This window comes from Setaria viridis, chromosome 2, assembly GCF_005286985.2.
Source record: "Setaria viridis chromosome 2, Setaria_viridis_v4.0, whole genome shotgun sequence".
Classification (NCBI taxonomy): domain Eukaryota; kingdom Viridiplantae; phylum Streptophyta; class Magnoliopsida; order Poales; family Poaceae; genus Setaria; species Setaria viridis.
Genome location: NC_048264.2, coordinates 10675309 through 10697642, shown reverse-complemented (window position 1 = coordinate 10697642; position 22334 = coordinate 10675309). Strand labels below are relative to the sequence as shown.

General features: G+C 45.8%; 2 protein-coding genes and 1 pseudogene across 2 annotated transcripts; 2 read left to right on the top strand and 1 right to left on the bottom strand.

Moving 5' to 3' along the window:
- The first annotated feature begins 3950 nt into the window (after window positions 1–3950).
- LOC117844091 (protein PIN-LIKES 7-like) lies at window positions 3951–5879 on the top strand (annotated as a pseudogene).
- Window positions 5880–9633: 3754 nt separating this feature from the next.
- LOC140221822 (receptor-like protein 33) lies at window positions 9634–13072 on the top strand. Its single transcript, XM_072291792.1, has 4 exons — window positions 9634–9958; window positions 10082–10225; window positions 11902–12072; window positions 12396–13072. Exons 1-4 carry the CDS (start codon window positions 9634–9636, stop codon window positions 13070–13072), a joined length of 1317 nt encoding a protein of 438 aa, XP_072147893.1.
- On the bottom strand, window positions 11980–16099 carry LOC117842165 (F-box/FBD/LRR-repeat protein At1g13570). The gene is made up of 2 exons (XM_034722530.2): window positions 15050–16099; window positions 11980–14958 (listed from the first exon to the last, which is right to left on the bottom strand). Exons 1-2 carry the CDS (start codon window positions 16076–16078, stop codon window positions 14605–14607), a joined length of 1383 nt encoding a protein of 460 aa, XP_034578421.1. The 5' UTR covers window positions 16079–16099; the 3' UTR covers window positions 11980–14604.
- Window positions 16100–22334: the final 6235 nt, after the last annotated feature.

Sequence of the window (22334 nt, the reverse complement as noted above, 5' to 3'; positions counted from 1 at the left end):
CATAAATCAATTCCTATTGAATCTCTCGTGCATACTTTCCTTTCAATTTTGGTTCAATCCAATATTCCTTTCTCTCTCATTTTGCTCTCTATCTTTCTTCTTCCTTTTTCCTAGCCGATCTAAGCTAGCTTTTCTTTGTTTTCTCCTACACGTGTATACCAGTCAAAAGAAGCTAGCAATTAGGCCTTCACGTGAACAACTAAGCCTTCAATTATAATCTATCTGATTCCATCGTCGCGAGTTGCAAGCAAGGCCGAGCCAGCCCATCTCCAGTCAGCCCAACGACAAATGAATGTACCGATTCCTCTTCTTCTTTTCGAATTCCTCAGCCTGCCATGAGCACCTGCTAGTGCTGCACGCTAGTCCATCTCTCACCAGCATTCATGTCCACTAATTAGCAAAACGGATCCCACTCCTCCTAATCAATTCCGTGCACTCATGATCATGAACCGTAGCCGGCCAATAGCTTTTGATCTCCCTTGATCGTTCCGCTTCACTCTCCTCTCTTGCTGTTTATAAGAACAGAGAAGCACTCGACACCCCTATGGTCCCTCATCGTCCGCAGTGCTGCTATTGTTTCGTTCTATCAGCCCTATTCCCCTCAGCGTCGATCGGTAAGGAGCTTCGCCATGTTCTCTGCTCATCGTCGAGGCGACGACTCTGATGATAGCTCTCCGTCTTTCGCATCGCAGGGGCACCACGATGCTGTCCCCGCGCTCTTGATCCGCGGCCGTCCCAACGAATCCCAGTAAACCGCTTCGGCTCGACGGCCCTCATCTTTGAGTCGTACTTCTTCCTCGTCGCTGTTCGCTGTGTACCATCACCTCGCCATCGATCGCTGCACGTTGGTGAGGTAGCCTCTCCTCTCGCCACTTCCTTCCTGTTTTGTGCTCATCATGGACCATAAACCTCGCTTATACAGCAGAACCTTGCACAGGATCATACACCCTTCTGGTGACCACGTTCATGCTAGTCCTAATCTACCATGCCTGTGCAGTACATGAGCTTTTCCTTTAGCAAAACAATTAGCATGTTTCCCTATTCTTTTCCAGCATGTTAAATCTTTTCTGTGGCACTTTAATTCTTCAGAGTGCTTATTCTCGTTATTTGGAAATCTGGTTTAAATAATTCTTTCACCACAATTCATCTAAAAGCATGATCTGTTTAACCTTTTCTTTAGAAATCCTTGTCAACTCCTATAACCTTTTATGTGACTTTTATGCTCACTCGGTCGTAGAAACGAGTAGTACCGTTATTAGGTCTTTTACAAACTGTGTTATAATATGGTGTACTGTTATTAGGGCTGTTTGGAAGTACTCCACTCCAGAAAAAACAGTTCCACCCCACCAACTCCACGAAATTCCCTGCTAAACACGTCCAGCTCCAGGAAAAATGTGGAGTTGGAGGCCAGATCCACGTTTTTTGTGGAGCACCTCAAGGGGTGCTCCAAAAACACAGATTTCAAACCTCCTCATGGAGTCGTGGGGTAATACCCACCATGTCACTGATTACATAGATACCGGTTCGCCAAACAAAATAAAAACACTCTCCGTCGCCCCCCTCCCCTTCTTCTCTGTCGATTTTCCCCATTGTCGCCGGGCAGCGCCGCCTCCGCCCATGCAGCCGCGTCGCCTTGGCTGCCGCCTCCTGCCGGCCGATCTGGCCCCGCCGCCCCTAGCTGCCATGGCCGACCACCTCCACCTGCCTCGGTTGCCGCGATTGCGCTGCCGCCTCCTACAAGGCCTTGCCGCCCAAAGCCTGGTTAGGTGCCGCCGTCTCCACATGCCACCGTGCCCCCCGCTGCAGCGCCTTGGCCTGTGGGGCCCCACCCCCCCTTGTGCCATGGGCACGCCGAGGCTCCCGGCTATGCTGCTGTGGAATACGGTCCCCCCCTTGCGCTATGGGTGAGTCGGGGCTCCTAGCCGCGCCGCTGTGGCCTGCGGGGCCACGCCCCTCTCACGCCATGGCTGCGCCGGGGCTGCAAGCTACTGGGCCACGGGCCGCGCCGCCGCCGCCTGCCGCACCAGGCTGCGCCGCCGCCTGCCGCACCAGGCTGCGCCGCTGCTGCTAGCCGGGACGCGCCACCGCCGCATGCTGCGTGGAACCCCGCCGGCGGCTGCTGCCGCCGCATGCCGTTGGATGGCCCGCACCAGTCCGCGATGCAGTAGTGGCGTAGAGCTGTGAAGTTGGTCGATGTTGGTAAAGGAGAGAGGAAGAGAGAAATAAAAGGAGACTGACACACGGGTTCCATTTTCAAGGGTATAATAGACTTTTCACAACAAGACCTCCTGTTTCTGGAGCTCCGTACTTCTTGCCAAACACGTGGACAACTCCAATATTTTTTGGAGCTCCGTACTTCTTGCCAAACACGTGGACAACTCTAATATTTTTCTAGAGTTGGTGGAGTGGAGTTGAGGTGATGTGGAGTTAGTGGAGTGAAGCTAAAAAATTTAAAGTGTAGTGCTGCCAAACACCTCCTTATTTTGCGTATGTTTCCTTGTATGTACCCTTGTCTTGAGTTGAAGCTGACCAGTTGGTGAACCTCTCGGGAGCAAGAGTACGAGGTTCTTTAGCAGCAAATCATTAAAGGCAAGTGTCCTTGATGATAACCAACAACCTATTTATTTTATTTTAATAGGGTAGTTAGATCAAGTTGCATGCAGAGTATAAGTTTGAATCGGTTTACTAGAAATTTCCAATATCTTCGTTGAAGCCTGGGTTGGTTTTGTAGTGTATTATGCTTAGCTCTGCAGTCTTGTGCGTTGTCCTATATAATTCCGGTGATGAAGCATGAGAATGATGGAATTCCTTGTGGTATAAGTTTAGCATGGGGAATCTAAGCAGGATGGATGGAATGGTTGGATGGTTCTGATTTGGTGTTTATTTGGTTCGCATTTTGCTCAGGTCTATTTGTAAGTAGATCGTTGAGAAACCAATAACTAAAAAAACACGCCTACGTTGAGGCCTCGCTCGTCACGCGCTTCGCATGCCGGACTTGACTTGATTAACTGCGCTTCGCATGCCGTACTTGATTAACTAGAGTAGGTCCTACTGATTACTGTTCGAAGTTGAGCTTATAAGGTGGAGCCATGCTACTTGAGGAAGAGATAGCAGGATGCCCCAGGTGCTTTTGCTTGCCTCGCCGAGCTGAGCCGTGCTGTGCCATAACTGACCATTTGATAAAAGCCGAATAGTTTCAATGAATTTGGACACCCAAAAGGTTACTGGTGTCTATAACAGAGGCGCTTCTTCTCAGTCTTCTGTGCGTGATACACACAACTAGTCTCCACTGCTGCGTTGCGTTTTTGCTATTCCCATTCCGGCGATCTATGTGCACGGACTTCACCGCAAGAGCAGGCCTCCGGAGCTGTGCCATTGCGAGAGATTCTGCACCTGAGTAGAAGGGCGATCAAGTTTTTGGGGAGCATATTTGCGTGACTGCTCGTTGCGCACATCGACTTCCTGGAGGCACAACTGCACTGCGATCACCTGCACGGCATCGACCTCTGATCGACTACATCGAACAGGCTCGACTAACAATGTTAGGTAACGGCGCATTCGGTTCCTCCGGAACTAGCCCCACCACATGTTACTTCCTTGTGAACTTTCTGGTCCAATTCTTATGTTTGATTGTGTTCACTGCGAATATAATAGATTGTGCTCCTGTTTATACTATCTTTTATATCATGATTTATGTTTTGTTTCGAATTAAAATTAACCCTAAAATACCTCTGATTCCAACCATACTGGAGATATATATACATCCATACATTTCATGAAACCAACCGATCGATGCTAGCTACCATTAGCTGGGTCTCCAAACTCTGTACGTGTGTGAGCATCCATCCATCCAGCAATCACGATGATGGCCGGTGGGTTCCTGTCGCTGCTGGCGGTGTCGTCGACGCCGCCCTCCGCGCGTGCCGACATCAACCGCGTCGTCTACGCCGTCTTCGCCGGCGCTCATGCTCGCCAGCCTCGCCAGCACCGTCACGCTCAAAGACGTCGTCGCCTGGTGGTTCATGCCCGTGAACTTCGGGGTCGCCTTCCTGGCCGACGGCGCGCGCTCGGGTGAGTGGCCGTGCTCCTCCTCAGGCCGCCGCCGCAGCTCCGGGGGCTCGTCGGCCTCCTGCTCTGCCGGTATATATACTTTAGCTAAATTGTTTGGTTAACTGGAAATGGAAATTTATAGCACTAACCGTGTTTATTGTTCTTGTCTGTATTATGAAGCAAACTTCGGCAACCTGCTGCTGGTGGTGATCCCGGCCGTGTGCGAGCAGGATGGCAACCCGTTTGGCCTGGCCAAGAAGATCCCGTGTGTGATCTCCTATGCCTCCTTCTCCATGGCTGTAACTACACTCATCATTTTCATATAAAACCTGCTTTATTTACTTGGAAAAAAAAGGTTTAATTTGCTTTATATGCATGACGTGTTCCCTCCATGGCAGCTCGGAGGAGTGTACATCTGGACGTACACGCACAGCGTCATGAAGAGGTCCGGCGAAGCATACGTACAGCAGGATGAGACTGGCTGATAGCAGCAGCATCGCTCCTGTGGTCTGCGTGGTTGACCCTAATAAGGAACCTGCCATACCTGAAGAGGAGAAAGAGCAAAGCGGCAACGATGACGATGGCGCCATCTCGCCATCATCCCAATCCGTTGTAGCGAAAGGAGAACACCAAATTGTAGGGACACAATCTGTTCTTTCACTCCCTGAATTAAATCGGCATGCCGGTTTTACTCACAAGTCGCAAGTCGTACATTATACTACATTATATTTCTGAACCTGGATTAACTTGCTATTCGTATGTGGCAAATACGGCGCGATGCGGGCAGTCAGTTCCGCTGCTGTCGAATTCTAGCAACCATCACCAGGGTGCAGGGAGCAAGAGCTTGTGGGAGAAGGTGAAAGAAGGCACTCACCAAATGACCCAGGAGTTAACCTCGCCTCCTACCACCGGCGCGGTAAGTTTTACAATCCATGTCCAACCATCAATCTGATGCAAAATGAGTGCCTAGCAAAGTTGGAGAACATATTTGTGCATATAAAAATTCTTAGTTTCGTTACCCTTTGTGATGCTGGATATGATGTTTGTCAGGTCATTGGCTTGGTAATCGGAACAGTGCCGTGGCTCAGCTCCGGTCCATATTTGTGGGCAGCAACGCTCCCCTACGAGCTGTGCAGGACTCCCTCAAGCTACTAGGGTACGTTCCACTAGCAATCATGCCATAGCTCCTTTTCTTACTTGGTATTGTGTTCTCATCGAGATGATTCCTGTGAGATGCAGAGATGGCACGATCCCTTGCCTGATGCTCATCCTAGGAGGAAACCTGACAAAAGGTAAACCCTGATGCTAATTGATCACATAGTCTACCTCTATCCTCTGATGAACATATACGATTATTTTGCTGACAAGATGTGTACCCGGCCATGAGCAGGCGTGCGCCAGACGAAGGTTCCCCCTCTCCCGGCAGTGGTGGCGGCGATCATCTGCGTGCGCTACGTTATCCTGCCGCTCGTCGGCGTGGCCGTGGTCAGGCGGCGCGTGACATGGGGTTCCTGCCGCCTGACCCGCTCTACCAGTACACCCTCATGATGCACTTCGCCGTCCCTCCTGCAATGAGCATCGGTAAGTTTCTCATGTAGGCATCTCTGTCCGTCCTTGGAATTAGGATGAATTACATTATTGCCAGCTCCCACGTCTTACACGGAGCCAGTTTTCTCACAAATGTTTACAACCTGTCGCAGGAACAATGTCTCAGTTGTATGATGTTGGGCAAGAGGAGTGCTCGGTTATTCTGCTGTACGTGGACGTACCTCGTCGCCGCCTTGGCGCTCACCGTCTGGTCCACCATCTTCATGTGGATCCTGCAGTAGGCACGCAGCATCAGAGGAGGATATATTTATGTATATCATTCTGTACAAGGCATAGTACTACATACTAGCAAGCCGTACATGCAAAGTTTTGTTGTAGCCAGAGGGGAAAAAAATGCAACTAATAACAGTGGCCACAAGGCAAATGTTCAGCGCGCGACGATATGTTTGAATGCTTAGATTCCAACTCGAATAGATTCTAACTGCAAGGACAGTGTAAGTTGCCGCTCACTACCGGAAAAAGGAAGTTTGCCTCATGCACTCGGCGAAGGCCCAAAAACACTCGGCAAAGAGTTTGCCGAGTGTAACACTCGGCAAACCGCACTCGGCGAACTTTCCCTCGGCAAACGGTGGAGTTGCCGAGTGTCGAACATCGGGCACTCGGTAAATACTTTGCCGAGTGTCAAAAAGCACTCGGCAAACATTTTCGAAAAAAATAAAAAAAATAGAAACACCGGCCGCCGGCCATGGCCACCACGCCGCCACCGGCCGCCACGCCCGCTGCCGCCCGCCACCACGCCGCCTCGCCCGCTGCCACCCGCCACCACGCCGCCTCGCCCGCTGTCGGATCCGCGCCAGATCCGGAGGGGAGAGAGCTGGGGGCCGTCGGATCCGTGCCGGGGGGAAGAAGGGGGCGCGGATCCGGCCGGAGGGAGCCGGGGAAGGAGAGGGAGGGCGGCGGTGGGGGCCGGCGCCGGACGCCGGGCGGCGGCGGGTGGTGCCGGGCGGCGAGCGACGGTAGTAGGGAGAGAGGAAGGTGAGGGGCGGGTGGGGATGGCGGAGGAATGAAGACGAGGGGGCCGGGTGCGGTGCCGGGGACTATAAGTCCTGCGCGGTTGGGGAAAAAAATCACCGAGTGTCTTAGGTGTGACACTCGGTGAAGGGTTGTTTGCCGAGTGTCTAACCTAGGACACTCGGCAAAGCTATTTTAAAAAAAATAAAAATTATCCAACAGTTTCAAAAAATTGTCAAAAATTCACATGAAATAATATATATTCTCTATTGACTATACAAAAAGTTTTGTAGTCAAATCAAAACTCGACCATCATTTTGACTCCAAATCTTATACAATCCGTCTCAACGTTACTATTCTTCTTCTGAAATGCTTCGGTTTGTAAAAATCGTACATGACGAAATGTGCAAAACATTCTCAATTTTTTTCCACAGCCTCCACGTATGATATCATCACATCATGACAAATCTCATGATTTTCAGACTTTGCTTATTTTTTTATAATTTAAAAATACCACTGCCACACGTTTGTGGTCGTGTTTCCTGAACAAGATGTTCGAAATTTCTTTTCGTTTCACGGGTCAGGTCTCAAATTGGGCCAAATAACATGAATATCATTTTTCTACTCATTTTATTCTATAATTTGAATCACTTGCGGTTCAAATTTGACTTATACCAAAAATTTTCTTGAAATACAATTAATTAAATAAATATAGCAAACAAATTCAAAAATATACTAAACTTTAACATTGAGTACCACATGTTGTACGTGGGGAGTAGAAAAAATTTCAAGGTGGAAAGAGGAAAAAATTATTATTTTGCCGAGTGTCAATAAAAAACACTAGGCAAAAGTGTTTTTTTTTGACACTCGGCAAACCTACTCTTTGCCAAGTGTTTTTTTTTTGACACTCGGCAAAGTCCAACATTTGCCGAGTGTTTTTTTTTGCCGAGTGTTCTTAGCCCGGCACTCGGCAAAGAGCTTGTTTGCCGAGTGTCGAAAAAAATACTCGGCAAATTTAAAGTTTCCGGTAGTGGCTCGTTAGGTCTGTGTATAATATTTCAGGTGCGCAGGAGGCCGTGAAGAACTGAGATCACCTCGATAATCGAAAGACCTCCCCTTTGCTACTCCACAGCAAAGATCATGCAACCGCACAACCCAATTTGGCGAAATCGGTATCAATATGGAAGCAGCAGCAGAAAGAACAAGCCAGGCCAGCCATCAGCTTATGAGCTCCAATTCGTTAAAGGCCTATCTGCATCAGCCATGTTGTGGGAACTGGGAAGCCTATGCAGAACTGAAGGTGATTCAGTTGGTGTGGATTAATTGCGAGGCACCAAAAGATACTGATGGCTGAGCCTTGGCTAGGAGGCCGGGGATGTATGGGAGCATCAACCGCTGTGCCGGCTGTGCGGCCAGGAGCAGAACCACCTGCTCATACAGTACAGCTTTGCATAACATGTTTTCAGTGTGATAAGCACCTAGATGCAACTGTTAACCATAAGGCATAGCAGGGAAACGTGCTGGACGGGCCTCAGTGCTTCAGCTGATACTCACCTACATGTCTGGAAGGAGCAGAACAGGTGGATTCTGTAAGGTTAGTGATATAGCCAAATTCAGGTGGCTTGACGTAGTCTGGAGAATTACTAATCCAAAAACTGAAATACCACAAAAAGCTGACATAACTCGCTCGGCCCCGCGTCGCCCTCCCCGTGGGCGACACGGGCGGCACCAAGTCCCTGCCGTCAAATCTCCCCCACCGCCTCTCGTGCCCACCTCGCCGCCACCGGATGGGGTCGCCGGAAGCCCGGCCAGCTCCTGAGGACGGCGGCGGCGGGGCAGACTGGTTGCCCCCTGGGACGAATTCATATACTTGCAATTAATAAATAAAAATTATCAAACGGATCCGAAAAATCCCCAAAATTTGACATGAACCAATCTATGTTCTCTATGGCCTATAAAAATAAATTGGACCTCAATGACAAATTCAACTATCGATTCGTCTCAAAATCTTACCGGATCCTTCCAACTTCTACGAATCCTCTCCGGAGATGCTTCGAATTCTAAACATTATATGTCAAAACTTGTGCGAAACCTTGTCAATTTTTTACCACAGCCTCTGCATATGAAATCATAGCATCTTGCAAAATCTCGTGATTTTCAAACTTCATTTGTATTTTTGAGAATTAAACAATCATTTGGCCACACACGTTCGTAGTCGTGTTTCCTTAACAAAATGTTCGAAATTTCTTTTTATTTTCTGGGTAAGACCTCAATTTTGACTCACTAACATGAATATGATTTTTCCACTCATATTATTCCATTATTCCAAACACCTGCAGTTCAAATTTGACTTAAATCAACAAATTACTCTAAATGAAATTAATTGATTAAATATAGCAAACAGGTCAATAAGAAGTCCACCTTGTACCATGCAGTGCCAAATCTCATACATGTGGAGTATAAAAAGTTTGGAGGGCGGAGGAGGAATTTTTTTTTTTTGCCGAGTGTGCCAAAAAACACTCGGCAACCCTCCAGGTTTGCCGAGTGCCACAAGGGACACTCGGCAAACTAGCATCTTTGCCGAGTGCCCCATCGGGACACTCGGCAAACTCCATGTTTGCCGAGTGCCCCCCGTCGACACTCGGCAAACCCTAACGTCCGTCACGGCGACGGCACAGCGCGGCATGTGGAAGTCACGTGCTCAAGGATTTGCCGAGTGCCCCGTGGGTGTTTGCCGAGTGTTTTTTTGGTGGCACTCGGCAAATTGTGTTTTCGCCGAGTGTATTATTTTTGCCGAGTGTTTCTAGGATTGCACTCAGCAAACCGGTCCTTCGCCGAGTGCCCGCAATAATACACTCGGCGAAGAAATTACACTCGACGACTTTGAGGTTTCCCGTAGTGTATGGTTCTATTCATCCATCTTTCTCAAGCCTTTGTTCCCTTGAGGTGATCAACCTACGACGCAACACCATATCTGGTGCATTCCCTCAATATTTTGCGGATTTTCTTAACCTAAGTGTACTCATGCTCCTTGAATTGGATCTTAATGGGCAGTTCCCTCAAAAGATACTTGAACTCAAGCACCTCACAACACTTGAGTTATCAGGCAATGCAAACCTCATGGTGCCAGTGCAAAGTTTACCAAAAGGAAGTAGTTTGGAGACGTTGGCTCTTGATGGCATCAACTTATCCATTGCTAAACCAAGCTCCTTTGGAAACCTAAGGTTCTTACACGCACTGCACCTTGATGCACGAATTATTTCCAAGGAACTTTCGTCATCATTGAGCACTCTTGACTCTTTGGAAGAATTGTTAGTCTTGTTGAATGAATCATTCTTGTCATGGATTGGTAACCTCAAGAATTTGGTACTTTTGACTCTTGAGTATTGAGACTTTTCTCGGACATCAAAATCTTGGATTGGGAAGCTCGCAAACTTGGAGGCCTTGGTAATTTTGAATTCTATCTTCTCAGGATGGATACCACCTGAAATTGGAAATTTCAAGAACCTGAGGATACTATCGCTCCACAATTGCAGCCTTTCTGGCAAGATACCAGCTTGGATTGCTGATTTGAAACATCTGTCTTATGTCAACCTTAGCACTAATAACCTCAGTGGTAAGTTTTGCTGATTACTTCTTTCTAAACTGGTTTTTACAAACCAAACTAGTTTTGCATTAGTGGTTGTTCCGCGAGGGCTCTCATAATTTTCTAGAGGTCAAGTCGACCAAGCACTCCTCCTGGATTAGTAAAATAATATTATTTCTTATGAGTATAGTTAGGTTTTGCATGCGCCAAATATATACCTTGGATTCTGCCAAATTCATCTGCATGGTCTTAACAACCACAACCAACAGTTTTGCAGGCCCTAACTCTATTGTCCACCTCAGTGATCTTTACTAAACTTTGAACTCTTTTCCAAAAAATTAAAAAAACATCCAGGTGACTTTTGGCTGCGAATGGACAAAGGACAGCCTTTCAATGACAGACTAAGTAATAAAATTTCCACATGACATATTTAAATAGTTCACACATATTTATTTGTATTTTGATATCTGGGCTGTGCAGGTTCAAAAATAACTTCAGTTTGACAATCAATATAGTATGCTCTGAGACTGAAATTCCGATATGGCATTCATAAATAGTTAGATTATAAAAGGCAAATTGTTGTCATAAGGGCATGCTATTTGTTAGCAAGCTGTGTATGAGTGTATATGGGCCTGGGTTGTGAGGCTAGTAGCCCGACCAGCCTCCCCCTAAGAGATACGAGATCTTATCGGCTCTGTTTCCATAAATCCTAAGATTTCCTCACCCCTATATATTGTAATCCCTCTCTCTCAATCAATCCAATCTAATATTCCACACAATCTTCATTGCTTTCACTATTGACCTAACAGACCACTGTTTTTTCATATATTTATATTGTGCCCTGACAATTTATATTAAATTCATCAAAATGGTAAAACTGCACATATATGAAGCTGGTGCATCTGAATCAACCATATGAAATCATAAACATTAAGGGTTGTGACTAGAGCTGTAGTATGCCTGAACACGCTTTAGAATACAAGTACACATTCATTTCTTTTACCTTACTGAAAAGATAACTGGTTACTAAAAAGTATAAGCTTCACCTTTATGCAGGGGAAGTACCTACACAATTATTTTCTCTTCCGGAGCTTTGAAGATTGTTACTTTCACAAAACTAGCTTTGTGGATCTATTCAGGAGTTCAACACATCAACTTCAGGCTAGGCGGTTCTTGATTTAAGTGAAAACCAATTAAGCGGGCACATTGCAAGGTCGTTTTGGCAACTCCAAACATTAAACACTCTTGATCTTAGCTCCAATAACTTTTCAGGCTTACTGGAACTTAATACACTTTTGAGATTAAGAAAACTCAGTGCCCTTTCTCTCTCAGATAATAAGCTAGCATTTTTAGATGTAGAAGTTAACAACACTTTATTGCCTGTTCTCTCTAAATTAAACCAATTATATCTCTCATCTTGCCTGTTCTCTCTAAAGCATATTCAAATGTTAGACCTTTCAAGCAACCAAATTCAAGGGACGGTACCTGAGTGGTTTTGGAAGACATGGAGCCATAGCCTCACCTACATGAACCTTTCGCACAACAATTTTTCAAGTTTGGAACTTTCCTCACATTTTCTACCTAACAAACAGTTGCAAACTCTTGACCTTAGCTTCAATAATCTCCAAGGAAAATCCCTGTCCCAGGCCACCCAATAAATAGACAACTACCGGATTACTCAAATAACATTTTCTCATCAATCCCAGAAAACTTTTCATATCTTACCCAAACTGTGTATCTAAGCTTTGCAAGAAACAAACTAAGCGGACAGCTTCCAGACACCATTTGCAAAGCAAGAATGCTTGAAGTTCTTGAATTGTCATATAACAATTTTAGTGGACAAATACCACCCTGCCTTATAGAAGATGTCCACTTGGGTATATTAAATTTAAGGGATAACAGCTTTGAGGGAAAGCTGTCTTTTGTTATTAAAGATCAGTGCACACTTCAGACAATTGATTTGAATGGAAATAAAATCGAAGGAACAATGCCAGAGTTACTCTCAAACTGCAGCGAACTGGAGGTTAAACAATCATATAATTGATAAATTCCCGTCTTGGCTTGGAAAGCTTTCCAGTCTTCATGTCCTTGTTTTGAGATCCAACCATTGGAGCCATATGTGACCCACTACAAGAAGATAATTCTGAAGAAAGTTTCACAAGTTTACAAATCATTGATCTTGCCTCAAATAACTTATCAGGTGTTTTGTGCCCAAAATGGTTTGATGGATTGACAGTAATGATGACCAAACATGATACAGATAAAGTTGTCAGGGGTGAACATCTGTCCAGAGGATCCTACCAAAATATAGTTTTAATCACTTACAAAGGGATGTACATGGCATTTGAAAAGATATGCACAACCTTAACAGTGATAGATTTTTCAGATAATTGTTTCCGTGGCAGAATTCCTGACACAATAGGAAAGCTTGTTTCATTGCATGTACTCAACTTGGCTCACAATGGTTTTGATGGAAAAATTCCTAACCAAATTGGAGGAATGACAGATCTGGAATCACTAGACCTATCTTCAAACCAGCATTCTGGTGAGATTCCACAAGAACTGACAAATCTCACCTTTCTTGGCACCTTGAACTTAAGCAGCAACCAATTGGTTGGCAGAATACCAGAATCACACCAATTTGGAACATTCCAGAGCACTTCATTCGAAGGTAATGAAGGATTGTGTGGTGCACCTTTGCCTAAACAATGCAAAAGCTCGAAAGCTCCAAGTGAGCCAAATGAGAGTAAGCCATCTAAGCAAATTGATTTTATCTTATATCTATTTTCTGGTGCTGGCTTTGGCATCGGATTTGCCGCAGCTGTCTTGACAAAATGGGTTCATATTAGCAAGTGGTGTAAAATTGCAAGGACATAACAAGGCATAAAGGATGCTGAAAAGTATTGTCTTGTTTCCATTTAAAAAGCAGAATAAAATGGATTGCAGAGATGCAATGCTTTGTATGTTATTTTCTAAACTTGCTATTTGACAACTTTCAGTAAGGCCTGCATCCTATTCTCGATGTTAAAGTATAATTTTTGTTGCGTGTTACAGTATGTCAATGTCCATTCTCCAAAAATTGGTTTTTCTTTACTCATATAGAAATCATGAATGGTCTCCCATATGGTAAATGTTGCTTCAGAAAATATCCAAATCAAAAGAAGGGCAAAAATACATTTTGGATAGCACTAAAAAAAATAGATCCCTTAACATACAAGACTAAGCTAATGTCTGATCAACTAAAACTACTATTTAGACGCTAGTCTTCGAAGCGCCAGAAGAAGTCCAAGTAATAGCGTTCAATTATATGACCTCAGCATGTTCTACATCATGTCATAAAATACATTCTAATTGAATTTCTGAAGAAGTCCATTTTCCATACAAATTAGGCTACCCCAAAGTCTTTTTATGGATCCACTCTAGCTTGGACAGGACAAAATATGCAAAAATAATTTTTGGGAAGTCAAAAGAAAACATTCAGCTAATTGAGTACCAAGTACCAAAGAAATATATTCCATTGAAGATCCTGCTCCGAGAAATTATCCACTTGTAGGATTGAAGTATTTCCTATGAAATTAATGCTCTCCAACATATGTTGAACCTACTACATTAATAACTTCTCTTTCAAAAATTAAAATCATTTATATTCACTAAACAAAATCAATGAAAAAGGTTGACGAGATCATTGTGGAAGCTATGCCGCCCTAGAATTAATAAGGTAGCTCTTCCAGGCTTCCAGCATATGTGATAAAAACAACCATATGCAAACACTGGATTCAATATGTATTATATGACACAAGTTATTCACAGATATGACAATAAATCTCATGGTGATGCCATTTGGACAGAATGACAGGTTAGCAATCAGAAAAAAGAAATGTACAATATTTGAAATGTAATATATAAATGCACTTGATGTGGGGAACTAGCATGCACAGTCAACAGCAAGCAGCAACGAGGGGTACCTCAGAGCGAAAGATGTACTACAGAAATGGGATGGATGAGATAAGTATCAAAAAAATGTTTCACACCTTGCACCTAGCATTGACAACTGCTTCAGAAGGCATCATGCACAAACGACAACAATTTAACATGAGGCCTAAGAAGACAAAAAAAACTCAGACAGTAATAATTGCTGAAAGCGAAAGAATCCTTAAAAGGACTCTGTTGCCCTTTAGTAAACTGAAACTAAAGCATTTACTCAGCAATCAAATAAGCACTCATAGAACAAGCCGAACAGAAGTGTGGTGCCTTCTGCATTATTATGGCACAATATCCCAACTAGCCAGGAGGATCTGATCAGAACTGGATAGGCTTCATCGATGTACAGAAAAGGATCACATTTTTTAATCTCTGTGATAAAATTAATTATACGAAAAATGGGGAGAACATTCAGTAAGAGTCTAGGGTTAAGTATCAAAGGGATCAACTAAAGAAATGTTACTTGCTTGCTTTAGAAACCTGATGTAGCTCTTGGTAAACTTCTGGAAAACAAATTGAGCCCCTAATGATGCCCTGTTGTCCAACAGTAATTGCCTTTTTTGGTTTGCCAACCATGAAGGCTTGCAGTCATTCTCACACAAGAATTTTATAACCTGTAGAACTCTTGCACTACGAACAAGAAACATGGCTAACTGGAGCTCATGCTTCCGCCCTCTGTAACCTTTCAGCACCACTGTTTTGAGATGATCGTTGAGGCATTCTATGGGATCAGTCATCTCATAATTCAATATCTTCATGCTCTGGGGAATAACCATGTGAGACTGCAACTCAAACAATAAACTTCATCAACATAAGCTATAACTATAACCAGGAATGAACAATCAATCCGTTTTCCATAGGACTAAAAATTACCGTAACATAGAGCGTTTCTAAGCAGGGGAAGCACCGGAGGAAGTCTGCTACAGGCTTCAACTGCGGATCTGCCATCTCCAGTGCCAGCATCCTCACACACCGGAACTCTGCTGCCAATCTAACAGCGCACATTGAGCGAAACAGTGCCGAGCCAAACTGCAGCTCCAGGATCCCGACCCCCAAGTAGCCGAGCATCTGCAGCCTCGGCGCATGTACTACATTTATCGATGGGCCCCAGTTGATGTCGTGCGCGAGCAGCCTCTCCAGGGCGGGCGCGTCCTCGACGACGAGGTGTTCCAGCTCGTCGGCTTCCTCCAGGACGCGCCGCCGCGTCAGGGAGACCGACACCGTGAGGCTGCGCAGGCTGCCGGACCGCACGCGGAGGGTCCGGCAGCCGAAGACGCGGTCGAGCGACAGGCTCGCGAGCTCGGGGCCGCCTGCGAGGAGGCCGTGGAGCGCGGCGGCGGAGGGGACCCGGGAGAGGCGGAGGGTGAGCTCGGCGAGGTGGGGGAAGCAGACTTCGCCGCCGACGGCATCCTCGGGGAGACTGCAGTTGGTGAGCTCAGCGGAGCGGAGGGAGCGGCAGGAGAGTAATGACGGCGGGAGGCGCAGGGGCTCGTCGGATGGGGGCCGGAGGACGAGTTCCTGGAGGTGCTTGGCGGCGAGGGAGCGGAGCCAGGAGTCGTGGTCGGCGGCGGAGGGGCGGGCGAGGAGGAGGTGGAACCGCGCGGCGTTGCCGATGTGGGAAGCGAGGATTCGGGAGACTGCGGCGGAGAGGGAGGAGGTGGGGACGGGGATGTGGGAGTCGAGGAGGTGGAGCGGCGCGGAGGCCCAGAGGCGGCGCCAGCGGCGGGAGAGGATTTGGGTGCGCGCGGCGGCGGGGAGGTGGAGGAACGAGAGGATGGTGGTGAGTATGCAATCGGGGAGGAGGCTAATTAAGTCGGGGTACTCGCCGTCGCAGCCGCCGGCGGCGGCGTCTCCAATCGGGCTCGCTGGGACAGTGCTCATTTTGGGAGAAGAAAAGTGCATCTGTCGCCTGAAGCCGACAGAGAGATGTACGTGGGCCGCGGAATAAAAGAAGCAATAAGTGGGCCGTGGAAGCAATACAGTAGGGCCTTGCATGGGCCGGAAAGCCAGTGCACCGTCCACGTGGGTCGCGATGCGTCTGGTGGTGGGTGGTCCGGAGACGAGCGAAAGCTGATGACCAGGTACCTTCTTTATTTTCTTTTCCACAGGTCATTCCCAGGGAAGAGTTTCGGAATGCCAAATTATCTTTAAATATTTAAGTTGATAAATGAAGCAGCCCATAATATACAGTTTCATATTACGATTTCATAAGCTACTCATGAGTAGTATTTAATTGTTATATTGTATTGAGATAAATATGGCGTATGAATACGTAACCACTTGTAAATTAAGTAGTAGCACACTAGTCATGGCCACACAGGATCCACAGAAGGTATAAAGATGAAATAAATTACTCTCAATGGGGTTTCATCATAGTTTTAAAGTCTAGGTAACTGTGTACACATAATTTCATCCCCATGAAACTCAACTCCTCTCTCTCTCTTCATAAATTTTATGCCATGTCACAATTTTTGTCTATGTGGCATGTCATTTAATGAGTTTGAAACCCTCATGAAAATTGCATTGAGAATGGCCTTATCTCTTTGTTTCATTTTCTTTCTCTATTATTTTTATTTTTATTTATTTTCTTCTCTTTTATTTATTTATTTTCATCCCTTCTCTTTTTTTCCTTGTTCTCTTTTCCTTTGCTTTTTTTCTTCTCTCTTCTTCTTTTCTTTTCTTTACCTTTTTCCGATTACACCTTTTTTCTCATTCCTTTTCTTTTTTCTCTCTTTTATTTTGTTTCCCTTTTTATTAGTTTAATGTCTATTTTTTTAATATTTTAATTTAAATTCTCTTCAACATATTCCCTCTTGGTACGCAATTTATCTTTCTTGTTTCCTCATTGATTTTTTTTTGCTTTCTCCATTACTTCATTTCTTAGTACATAATTTTTTTAGCGGTACATTCAAAATTATAATTTAAAGTAATCTTATATTTAGTTGTTCTATATAGACTTATTAGTTCGTAGTGTAAAATTATGTGTTCAATTTATACACTCATTGTTGCTAATTTATTTATTCGCCTTTTATAGATTGAACTGGTCAAAGATATAGACTCATTTAATTGTTGAATACTAACTTTTTCTTCTTATTCTTTCTATAATAACTTGTTGGTCATGTACAAATATTTTTTTTTGCCTATCATGATATGAATTGGTCAACCATATCACGTGTTGAATTATTTGTTCTCTTTCATAGACTAAATTGGTCAACCATGAAGACTCATGGATTAAAATATTGTTATATATACATAATGCATTTGTTTCAAGTGTACACATTTTTATTCGGTGAGTTTATATAATTTGTTTTATGTGTATATATACTTATAGTGTGAGTTCCTACAATTTGTTCATGGTATATAGATTTTTGTTCCGTTAGTCATATAATTCAATTTGTACTGTTGTTTTTTTTTGTGAGTTTATATAATTGGTTCCGGATGTATTTATTTTTATTTTGTGAGTTCATTTATTTTTTTTGTAAGTATAATTATTTTTCTTGAGTTCGTATAACTTGTGCCAGATATATGTATCTAAAAAAATCTTCCAATGCTCATATTGTACTATTTTATCATATAATATCAAATTTTTATTGTTATGCTTGAGTATATTATTATTTGTACGTCTCCGTTATTTGCATCATACAGTTTTCTTCATGTTCAATATTTTATTCGTTGTTTATAATCATTTGTTCATCATATGATTTTTTTTGTTCGCATTAGATAATCATTTTTTCTAGTTATTCAAGTATTTGTTCGTTATAATTAAAATTAATATTTTGTACTAAAAATAGTTTTAAAATTTTTTATCTAAATATATTTAAGTGTGATCTTGTTTTGAAGATGCTGTCAAAAAAATACAGTGGTGCAATCGGGATCCAATTTGGATGCTTGGTGTATAATTTATGATTTCCTTTAATTTCAAAACTACATGCATGTGGGTGATGTCATCAACCTTATCCTCTCTCAGCGCATCGTGTTTTCTCCTCGTAAGCTGGGCCTTGTGGGCCAAATAAGGGTAGATATGTGTAAAGTAGATAGGTGCATGCGTTGTTCCTTTAGTTTGTATAATTTATTTCAAGAGTAGACTTTGTTCAAAGTAGCTTTGGCAATTAGAGCAGCCTCTATAATTTATTTCAAGTATACGTATATTTGTTCTGGGAATTTATATAATTAATTTTAACGATATACTTTTTCTGTGAGTTCGTATAATTTGTTTGATATGTATGATAATTTTGTTCCATGAGTTTGTAGAATTTGTTGCATGTGTACGTGTGTCGCAGAAAATATACAACCTTGATTAAAAAATATGAAAAAAAATTCATCCAAATATAGTGCAATGGGACCTTGTTGCGAAGGTTTTATTGTAAGAAACCTAATGGTGTAATCGGAATTTAATTTTGATGCTCGGCGACGCCTAGGAAATAGTCAAGCGGTGTGACAGCTGCCACAGAATGAGCAAGATGAGCCACCATCCAGCCACTCAGCTCTAGCCGTTAGCTTCTGTTTGGCTACTAGCCCGATGGAGCGTTTCAGCGTCCCCCGTGAGGTCACTGTCAACAATGGGAAGCAGTTGGACTCCGAGCGCTTCCGTCAATACTATGAGGAGTTGGGCACTAAGGTTTGTTTTGCCTTAGTGTATCACCCGCAATCCAACAGGGCATGTGAACGGGCCAACGAAAGCATCTTCGCGGCGTTGAGCAAGCACATCTTTGGGGAACCCAAGGGGGTGTGGACCGATGAGCTCCCGAATATCTTATGGGCTCACCGCACTTCCACGACGCGACCCACCAGAGACCCCTTTTTGGCTCCTGTTTGGAGAAGAAGCCATGACCCCAGAGGAAGCATCCCGCAACTCCTTCCGGGTCACACACCAGGCGAAAGCTGAAGAGGATACGGTCTCCAAGGAGCTCATGGAGGAAACAAGAATTCAGGCCGTGGCCAACCTCGAGAGTTACCAAGCGGAGACAAAGACCTAGCGCGACAAGAAGACGTGGGATCGAGCCTTTGCGGCAGGGAACCTGGTGCTATGCCCCGCAAGAACTTCGACACCTTGGGCATGTTCGAGACTAGGTGGGAACGGCCCTACATCGTCACCATGAGCAACCGTCCGAGGAGTTACTGTCTGATCTCCCTGGATGGTGAAAAAGACCCACACTCATGGAGTGCTGACCTCCTCCTCCAATACTATCCATAGGGGGTCCTACGGCGACGGCCTCATGGGAGGAGCATGATGTTCGAAGCTTGATTTCTATTTTTTCCTCAATTTTTTTTTCTCTTCACTATGTCTCGTTCTGACCTTTTCACCCCGGCAAGGCTGCATGGGTAGCACAACATGTCTCGTCGTCTAGCTACTAGCAGCATTTTTTTTGGCCTACCGCTAGGCTGCCGGGAACCGCCAACATGTACCAGCTCCAGTGTGCCGATCCCAAGCATCAGGAATACTTCCTTCGGCTCATCCTCGTTGTTCTTCTGCGGAAGTGATGCCTTCCGACGAGTCGCACGGAGCAGCTAAGGGCTGAGACCCTTCAGTGTTGGCGTAGCACCGCACGCCCGCTCATTTTCCGAAAGCGATGCTTTTCGACGAGTCGCACGAAGCGGCTAAGGGCTGAGGCCCTACACCCACTCATTTTCTGGAAGTGATGTTTTCCGACGAGTCACACGGAGCGGCTAAGGGCTGAGGTCCTCAAGTGCTAGCACAGCACCGCTCGCCCGCTCATTTTTCGGAAGCGACACTCTCCGATGAGTCACACGGAGTGGCTAAGGGCTGAGGCCCTCGAGCGTCGGCGTAGCACCGCTCGCCCGCTCATTTTTTCAGAAGCGATGCTTTCTAACGAGTCGCATAGAGGGGCTAAGGGCTGAGGCCCTCAAGCACCGGCGTAGCACTGTATGCCCGCTCATTTTTCGGAAGCGATGCTTTCCGACGAGTCGCACGGATTGGCTAAGGGCTGAGGCCCTCGAGCACCGGCGTAGCACCGCACGCCCACTCGTTTTTTGAGAAGAAATGCTTTCCAACGAGTCGCACGGTGCGGCTGAGGGCTAAGGCCCTCAAACGCCAGCTAGCACCGCACGCCCGCTCGTTTTTCTAGAAGCGATGCTTTCCAATGAGTCGCACAAAATGGCTCAGGACTGAGGCCCTTGAGCTCCAACGTAGCACTGCACGCCCGCTCGATTTTCCAGAAGTGATGCTCTTCGACGAGTCGCACGGAGTGGCTAAGGGCCAAGGCCCTCAAGCGCTAGCGTAGCACCGCATGCCCGCTCAGTTTTTCAGAAGGGATGCTTTCCAACGAGTCGCACGGATCGGCTAAGGGCTGAGGCCCTCGAGCACCGGCGTAGCACCGCACGCCAGGTTGTTTTTTCGAAAGAAATGCTTTCTGACGAGTCGCACGGTGCAGCTGAGGGCTAAGGCTCTCGAACGCCAGCATAGCACCACACGCCCACTCATTTTCCAGAAGCAATGCTTTTCGACGAGTCGCACGGAGCGGCTAAGGGTTGAGGCCCTCGAGCACTGGCATAGCACCGCACACCCGCTCATTTTTCCGAAAGCGATGCTTTCCAACGAGTCGCATGGAGCAGCTAAGGGCTGAGGCCCTTGAGCGCTGGTGTAGCACCGCTCGCCCACTTGTTTTGCAGAAGCGATGCTTTTCGATGAGTCACACAGAGCGGCTAAGGACTGAGGCCCTCGAACGCTGGTGTAGCACTGCGCTACCTCATGCTAATTTCACTTGAAAGCGATGCCTTTCGGTGAAACAAGATCCTTCTCCAATCAGAGGCGCTGCCCTCCTAGAAAGCAAAACAAACAATAACCAACCACGAGCGCTTGAAGCCGCTGCTTTGGGGCGAATTTTCAAATTAATAGCCAGATGTTTACAGATTACAAGCCACAGCACAAACAAAAATCACCTAACCTAGATCTCCGCTGTTCAGGTAGTCTAAGAAGCTACGTCAAGTGTGCACCCCCGAACGCGGCACAGACCGGCTTCGGGGAGGATGATGACAGGCCGACCGGCGCGTCGACGCAATAGAAGACTTGCTGATTACAACATTTGACGCAAGATCCATGGAAAAGGCAGCCCAAGCAGCCCTCTGGGAAGCAACAGCATCAACAACTTCCGAAGATGCTTCGCTGCCCAAGATTTCTTCCGCAGCAAGACGTCTCGCCAATGAAGCATCTAATTCCACCTAGGGATTGCTCTCGGAGAGATCATACTCCAACTAGTCGGTACCGGATGATGATGAAAAGGACGACCCAAGTGCCTCCTATCTACCCTTCCCCTCTGTAGAAAAATGACTTGTTCGAGGCTCCTCCAAAATGAAAGAACCACGCTCTGCCCGGACAGGAACAACAGTGGTAAGCTAACCGTTGTACAAGGGCAAATTATGTTTTTTCGGCTCCCTCCCGGCTCTAAGGGAGAGGGAGGAGTATGGCTCCATGCCGGAACACAACATAGACCCGGAAGAGAGCTGGGGAGTTTTGTAAGATGGAAAATATACATAGCTATTCTTTATTGATCATAGTAAGAAGGGAAAAGAATTACACCTCCCGATTGGAAGAATCCCAGCGGAAATACCCTCCGCTCTTAACGAAGGGGATGAGGGGGCCCCGTCGGGGCCCCAAGACGCACCCCGTCTAGTATCTCCTACCGGAGAAGCCATGGGAATGGATCTGGAAGAATCTAGGCCCCTCGAAGGGGGCATAAGCATGGAAGCCAGTCAGGCTTCAGCTCGTCTGAAAGGCGACCGCAGTCTTCGGCAAATTTAGAAAAATCTTCTCTAGGGTGATGCTGGCGATCAGGTTGGAACGGCTGCCTCTCCAACCACTCCAACCAGTCCCGTAAGAAGGAGCCCCTAACCAACACTCCACGGTGAAGGAAAGCCTCCAGGAAAACTTCTAGAATGGCTGCGGCCCGAATGTCTAGATGACTGGGGAATCCTTTCTTGGAGTGTGGTTTTTTGCCGAGGGGGAGGGGGGAGGGGAGCCCCTTCATGGCAGGAAACTTCCGTCAATGCCTAGGTGACTGGGCAAAACAAAGTCAAGAAGAATAATAGTAAGGAAAACACAAACTTTCTTTCATTCTGTAGCCCCGAAAGGGTGCCGGGATGGAGGGCCGGGTTACATTCCGATAACTTTTTACAAGGTGGGAGCCCACACAAAAGCTAA